We start from the raw sequence: 8,483 nt of genomic DNA, 5'->3' as shown, positions 1-8,483 counted from the left end.
GCTATCTTCTTATAGCCTTCTCCTGCTTTGTGAGTGCCAACTATTTTCAATTTCAGTTTCCTAGACAACTGCTTAGAAGAACCCATGGTGCTGATTGTTGGGGCAAGGTCAGATGAGTCTGGGCATTTAAAACCTTAAGACTGACATCACCTGGTCTTTCCAGACGAGGATTGAGAACAATCCATGACGCTGTCAGGTCTCAGCTTTCCAAAGGGGGGTGGGGGGGTGCATGCTATAAACTCTGCAGGGTGCCAAAACTTTTGCAGATGCCATTTTTTTGTTTTCTGTTATTTTGAAAGTGTAAATGATGGAAATAAAATCTAACTTTTTGTGACATATTATACAAATGTCTAATCTGTCATTTGATGCCTTTTGGAGATTTTGTCCATCTTTTCTTGGCTTCTTTATGCACATTAATACAAATTTCTACCTGGGGTGCTCAAACTTTCCAGCCCCACTGTACCTGCCAAACATCAGGAAGTTAGCATGCAGATGTTAGCATTTAGCTTAAAGACCAGCTGTGTCCAAGTACAGCCTCACAGAGCTGCTAGCATGGCTGTCTAATCTTGTCTGGTCACAGATGACAGTTACCATTTCATATTTCATGTGAGTACTATATTCTTTTAAATAATTTGTTTAGATGGATTTAGTTACTCCCTAATTACTTTGATATATATACTCTTGATATATAAAATGACCAGGAAAGAGACAAAAGAGTCACTCACGGCACACATTTAGATTTAAATGTACTTTAATTGATGATCACCAGGCTGTTTCCCTTTTACAATGAATCTGCAGTAGTTCTAGTTTAACCAGTTAGATTTAAAGAGACAAAGAGATATTGAATATTGCATTGAGGAAGAAAAACGTAATTAATACAATGCAAAAAAAAAAAGAGAAAAAAAGAGAATCAAACAGAACTACCAATACAGCATCTTCTTAACAACATGTTAATAGGGCAAACAATAAAAGCACAGCCCAGTATTATATTACGGTAGGTCATTTCAGTACCAGTTAAGACAATTAGCTCTTTTTTTTTTCAAATATACCCCTTTAAAATATCATATTTTTTTTTTATTATTATTTCCATGTTAAACAATTACATTCAGGATTATAACTAAATAAATCACATGCAGAGAGATTAGATGGACAGATGACACCATATTTTGATCAAATGAAATCTTCATTTCAATGTAGGCATGGCGATGAAATTAAACTAAACAATGCTTTTTTTTTCTTTATCTTTTTTGTTTCTTGTCAGCGGTTTTGTATAGTTTTCTTGTTTCATAGAGTATGAAGTTAGCAGTTTTGTCACTAAAACCAGCAAAAATGAACAGGTGTCGCAAGAAGGATAGCTTGTTATATCTTTGATTTGTTCTCTCTAGAGCGATATGTACAAATCTGTGCACAGTACATAAATGTGCGTGTAGCATTTGTTTAATTTCATCAATGGTTTTTGAGTCTGCATGTGTTTTCAAGTCATTCAGGAAAAGGAAAAGTACTATTAGTACTATTTATGTGTTACTGTTAATATGTTATGTCATTATGTTACGGGATCTCGGTTGTTTTCTGTCATATCATAAGTCAAACGTCTCTTCTGGAGCAGAACCATGCCATCTGCTCTCATGCTGTCCTCCCTAAAATGTATTTCTGTCCAGGCTGGTATGACTGTGTTGTTGTTGTTGTTGTTGTTGTATTTATTTTTCTCTCTCGTTTTGATCCAGCAGCATTCGTATTTGCATGGTAGTACCAACTCTACATTCAGAAAAATAGATCTCCTCTATAGTGCATTCAGCTTCTGTATAGTCATACAGTTCAGTATTGAGTGATTCACAGCGTTCTACTGATGCTTTGACGATCTCAAAGCTGGGTATTTGGAATCTGCCAACCTAAAAACATTATTCAAAGACAGTACAACATTTCAGACCTTAATAAGCTTTTTTTCTGGCTGTTTGGACACGTTTCCAGACAGCATTGAAGAGGGGCTAAAAAGGACCTTTTGCTTGTTTTTCCAAACGAGTCATTTTAAACTTTCTCTATCCCCTCAGTGTGCACGTTTTAATGTGCCCTTCAGTTAAACAGCTTCTTCAACACTGGGGTGTATATTTTTGCGTGCCCAGCTGTTTCATACACAACCTGCACCAAATCAGATTCTCCCCAGTGGGATGAAAAAAAGCTGTCTGCCTCTGAATCCTCACACACACATGAGATGCATATCATGGCTTACACAGTGCATAATGGACATGTATAATTTGAAGGGAGGCCAGGTGGAGCAAAGAGCAAGGAGGAGGCTTTGGAAGATGAGGTATAAGGTAGTGTGAGTTTTACAGGGAATGAAAATGGCACCGGTGCCAGGCTCGCACCCGCTGACAGCACGCTCTAGCTTTCTGTGGCGTTCGCTCCATATTGGACGGAATCAGATTGAGAGAAAGAATGGAGTAACTTTAAACTGTGCAAGCAGAGCATTCTCCCTGCTTATAGTTGGCAACATCCTAAAAATCAATCTGTCATCGATAGAAATCCAGGCCTCCCCTCCTCCATCGCCCAGCCTGACTCGTCCCCTAGTTTCATATCAGTCCTTACAAAACCAAACAAAAATAACAATCACGCGGTGAGCCATCTTGGCAGAAATGTAATTCTTATTAGGACCAAAAATAAATAATAATCACAATTGTGTTTGGACAAAATTCAATGTGAATTAAGAAATAAAGAAATAAAACTCGGCCTTGTGTAAATTTAATGTGATCATATGTGTGATTCTGCAATCTGGCTGTGATCAAGCAGGAAGACCTCTCATACTGAACCCACAGAAAAGTCCCTCGCCCCATCACTGTGCAGCAGCTCGGTGTGTATCGTATGCTCACTCACACACACACACACACACACACACACACACATCCACACACAAGACATTCCTCCTTTTATATCAGTACAATCATAATCATTCATGTGCATTCTATAAATATTACTCTAGGATTCATATTAGGTAGTTGCTTCATAATTAAGATGTCCCTTGCTTGACAGCAAGCTCACTTTGGAGGAACGTCTTGTACATTATTTTATAATACAATGCTACCACACTCACTCTACACACTCTTCTACACTCTCAGAAAAGTGCACTCCTATTTGGTGCAATACTTTGCTCAAAGACATTCATATTTATTTGAAAGTGGCATTTCCAAATGTGGATTACATAAGATTTATTTATTTATTTGATTAGGAAATTGCATTTCTATAATTGCCAGTCAGTGTTAGCCAGTCTGTTAGCCAGTCGGCTAATTTTCAACTGTAGTCCTAGTTACCTAGCATGTAGCATGTCTTTATGGTGGGAGGAAGCTGCAGCCAGTCAGTCAAACACAGGGCGAACATGCAAACTCCACAAAGACAGGCCCTGCCCGGACCGGGCATGAGACCAGACCAGTGATCGAGCTCTGCAGTGCTAACCACTGAGCCGCTGTGCTGCTTTATAGCTCCAGAGTAGTATCTAGTGCTAGTACTATTTCAGTGTGGATAAGGTTTGTTTGTGTACTGTGTGAACTGTTTGGTCCTCTATTTCAAAGTTGAGTACTTGGTTTCTCCGTTTAACTGTATCCTGGTTTCTGGCTCTGCTTATTTCTGGCTCTGCTTAAAAATGGCTGACATGTCCTTAATATACCCCCCCCCCCCCCCCCCCCCCCCTCTCTCCAAAAACACAAGCTAAAGGCACATCAATGAAACCTTCTGTTACACACTTCACACTTTTTATCCTGAAAAATAACCCAAACAATAAATATTAATATTGCAGTTCCCACTGGCACTACCCATTGCTACATTTGTCACAGGTCACTGCTTGTTTTTGCTTTTTTTTCCCAATCACTTTGTGACATTGACAGATACGGTAAAACGTAGCTGAACAGGAGGAAATGACAGATAATGTTATTAAACCTTCTCGAATGCATGATCAAAAATGTTGCATTCGCCTCTTAAGTTGCTGCATCATCACAAAATATATAATTTATTGACCATAACCTCTGTATTGATATAGAAACATTTACCCTATATGTATACTGGAGTACATAGAACCAACAAAGAGCATGATGAAGACTTAAAGAGGAACCATTACATCCAGCAGAGAGATGATTGGTGTACAAACACCGTCCATTTGCCTGGCGCCTACTGAATTCACTTTAGCATAGACAGCCAAATAGTGTAGTAACCTAGCTACACTATACTGCATTCCACACTTGAAGGCTGGCTTAAGAAAAGATTAACCCTTTGCAGATCTCAAAGAGTCCGAGCTAAAACGCAAGCATCATGCACAAGCTAAGCTGTGAAAGCCAAGAAGAAAGATTTCACACAGTGGCAACTTCAGGCACCTCCTAAAACTTCACCACGAATAACAAAAAGGAATGTATTTTTTTTTTTTTTTTTTGTCTTTTACATAACATCAATTTATGTCATTGTCGAGTTAATCCAAAGGTTACTGTAGCGTGATCAGAATTGCAAAGGATGAGCACCGACGGAAAATAAACCGATAAATGTCTACTCTTCTAAAAACACTGCCTACAATCGCAACAAATTATTGATCACTGATGAATTTAGGAGACATTTTGGAGAAGTTAACGGATAACTTCTGTTTTAACAGTGTTTGGCACTTGTTTTGGCCTTTTGGATGAGAAATTTACCACTTGGGAGTATTACATTTCCAAGTTAATTGGGATTTGTTTACATACATTTTACTAATCTATAGTTTAACTGTAGCATTATGCATTTGTGGGATAATAATGTCCATTTGTCTAGATAGATTTATGAGGCAAAGAAAGCATGATTATGCTATTAAATGTTTTGGAAATTTTTACTACAATTGTAAGTACTTGTATCCAAGGTATTGTTAGGACAAACCCCACTGTCACAGCGAGTATAAACCCAGACTTTTGACTTTGATTTCAACTAAAAGAATCTAGTGTATTATGGGTTGCAGCAAATACCATGGTGAGCGAGAAGCTTTCAAGAAGCAGAGAGGGCTGTTCACTCTCGCTCTACTTCCGTTGAGAACAGATGACGGTGTGGGGTGGAGGGGTGGTGAGGGGAAGCAAAGCTAGCCTCGTCAAGCTCAGAACTCGATCTTGCAGGCAGGGAAGGACTCGTCCTGCATGACTACGGTGCTGCTGGAGGCCAGAACCATGATGTTCAGGTCCTGCTGCCTCTCGTGGGTCTGCTGGTACCAGTCCCGGGTCACCTCTGTGTCGTGGGTCGGGATCAGAGTCACCTGAAGGGGACATGAGGAAACGAAATTAGAGAGGAGATAGTAGGGAGGAAGTGAGGGGGATGAGACTACTGGTAAAACAACACACTCCACCACTCCTTAGACCTGTCCGGGAGAAGAACAGCAAAGAAGAAATGCAATTTTACGGACTGTGTCGCAGTGGTGAGGTTCTCCAACAGACCCAGAACAGATGTTATACATAGCTATTTATAGCGTCCAGGTTGTGACATACTGTACTATGACTTGTAATGACCTAATAATGGAGAAGGATGAGGGCCACATGTGAAAAATGTATGAGTTCTGAGTTTAAGGTCAGAATTCTGACTTTAAATGTGACTTTTTGACTTATGACATACTAAACAATTAGTTTTTGACATTCTATATTATGACCTTTTTATAAAATACTATACTATGACTTTCATGACTTTTTATGACATACAATACTATGACTTTTTATGACATACTATACCTTTTTATGACATACTATACCTTTTTATGACATACTGTACCATGACTTTTTTATGAAATGCAATACTATGACCTTTTTATGATATACTATGCTATGACTTTTTATGAAATAATATACTATGACGTTTTGTATGACTTTTTATGACAGTGGTATAGATTTTAGACGTCATCATTCCAACCCTGTCACCACCACAGTTAATGTTCAATAGAAAAATAAATAGATGAAAGTACTTGGGCACTATAATTGACAATAAGGTTACCTTTGAATGTAACACCAATATGCTGTGTGACAAAAAAGCCAGTTGACAGGTCCCTGATGACTTTGTTATATAGATCTTTTATTGAGTCTTTTTTTTGTGCCTTTTCTGTTATCTATCTATCAATCTAAAACATAAGATGCATTGACAAAGGTAATCAAGCTCTGTAGCAGTATCACGGGTACTCAACAAAAAAAGTCTGTCCGATTTGTATAACAATCAATTGTAAAGAAAGCAGACTCCATTCTGTGTGACAGCACCCGACCCCACGCACCTAGAGCTTCAGACCTCGCCTTCTGGTTCCCAACAGATATGAACACTCCTATATACCCTCAGCCACCTCACTGCTAAACTCAGATAGGATATGGTAATATCAGACCACAACCACGCTTTATTAATATGGATTTTTTAATTTAATTAATTCATTTGAAAAAAAATTTAGATAACATTTGTTTTTTTGTTTTTTACATTTTTGATATTTATTGTTGTATGTTGATTTGTATTGATCATGTGTATTTGTCACTGCTGCAAAGTCAGTTGCCCCTCTGGGGACAAAAACAGTTCTACTTGACTTGACTAGACTATGACCTTTTTGACATGACTTTTGGACTCACTACACAAACACCATCACTAAGTCAGCAAGACAACGGCTATTCTTCCTCCACTGGCTGAAGGGGTTCAACATGGACTCCAAAATACTCAGCAGCTTCTAAAGGTGCACCACTGAGAGTATACTGACCAGCTGCATCACTGCCTGGTGTGGCAGTTGCATCGTGCTCAACTGTAAGGCTCTACAGATACAGAGGGTGGTGAAAACTGCTCAGCACATGTCCAGGACGGAGCTGCCCTTCATGGAGGACCTCTACACCCAACGGTGCAGGAAGAAAGCCAACATGATTATCAGTGATCCTAGCCACAAACTGAGCTGCCGGCTGCCATCCTGCAGACGGAACCGCAGGATCGGGTCATACAGCACCGGTCTCAGGGACACCTTTATGCCACAGCCCATTAGACTTTTGATCTTAGTACCAGTATCTCAGTATCACTGTGACTTTACGTTATGTTGTTAATGTACCTTTTTATACTTTAACTTACTGTTTTACAAACCAATTTTTATATAATCTAATTACACATGTAAGTACTGTCTTCCAGAAATATATATTACTTTTATATTATTTTATGTTATCCCTATATTTCAACTTTCCACAATTTAATATGTATTATTTATCTGAGCATTGTTAGAGGGAATCTTCCAGCTTAGACTTCCATTGCCAACAATTAGTTCTCTGTAATTGTTGTACACATGAAAATAAAGAACTTGAAACATTTTGACAATTTAATGACATTTTATTAACATAGTTGATTTCTTTATATTTTTGTGTTAATTTCATGATATGACCTTTTTATGGTATTCTTTGAAATATTATACTATGACTTTTTATGAGGTTTTTATGACTTCATGACATACTTTGACTTTTAATTACCTAATATCCTATGACCTTTTTAAGACTTTTTATGACACACTATACTATAACTTTTTATGACTTTTGTGACATACTATACAATTACTTTTTTATTAAATACTATACTATAACCTTTTAATGACATACTATAACTTTTTTATGACTTTTTATGACATACTATGATTTTTTTTAGGACATATGAAAAGTCATAAAAAGTCATAGTATGACATACTATATTATAACCGTTTTATGAAATGCTATACTATGACTTTTTATGACATACTATACAATGACTTTTTAGGACTTTTATGAAATGCTATTGTTATACGATATATACATAATATACTGATGTTTTTATGACTTTTAATGACTTTTATGACTACATGACGTACTAGACTATGACTTTTTATGAAATACTATACTATGACGTTTTTATGCCATTTTATGACTTACTATGACTATGACTTTTTATGACTTTTATGAAATACTACTGTTATACTATACTACATACATAGTATACTGAAGTTTTTTATTAGTTTTGATGACATGGTATACTATGACTTTTTATGACGTTTTTATGACATGACCTACTATTCTAGCTATGATTTTTTATGACATGAAAATTCATAAAATGTCATAAATAGGCATAGTATAATGACATACTATTCTTTGAGTTTTTATGACTTTTTATGAAATACTATACTATGACTTTTTATGATTTTTTTTATAAAATACTATACTGTAACCTTTTATGAAATACTATAACATATTTATGACTTTTTATAACGTAATATACTATCACTTTTTATGAAATACTATACTGTCTTTTTTATGACGTACTAAACTATGATTTTTAAAGACATACTATACTTAGACTTTTTATGACTTTTGTGACATACCATACTAGGATTTTTAAAGACATACAATACTATGACTTTTTAATAACATATTAAAAGTCATGAAAAAGTAATAGTATAACAACATACTATAATGTGACTTTTTAATGAAATATTATACTATGACCTTTTTTTTTTTTACTTTTTATGACTT

The 8,483-nt window shown here is 36.4% G+C and overlaps 1 protein-coding gene across 2 annotated transcripts in view; it reads right to left on the bottom strand.

Annotated features, from left to right (window-relative positions):
• Positions 1 to 733: 733 nt before the first annotated feature.
• The window catches only part of map1ab (microtubule-associated protein 1Ab), an 87,447-nt gene continuing 79,697 nt past the window's right edge, over positions 734 to 8,483 (bottom strand). For both annotated transcript variants that reach the window (XM_032522548.1, XM_032522549.1), the window contains one exon: positions 734 to 5,248. In XM_032522548.1, coding sequence (XP_032378439.1) covers positions 5,093 to 5,248 — 156 coding nt within the window. In that variant the 3' untranslated portion in view covers positions 734 to 5,092. The remainder of the gene's footprint in view (positions 5,249 to 8,483) is intronic.

This window comes from Etheostoma spectabile, chromosome 8, assembly GCF_008692095.1.
Source record: "Etheostoma spectabile isolate EspeVRDwgs_2016 chromosome 8, UIUC_Espe_1.0, whole genome shotgun sequence".
Lineage (NCBI taxonomy): Eukaryota > Metazoa > Chordata > Actinopteri > Perciformes > Percidae > Etheostoma > Etheostoma spectabile.
This window is presented reverse-complemented; position numbering and strand designations above follow the sequence as displayed.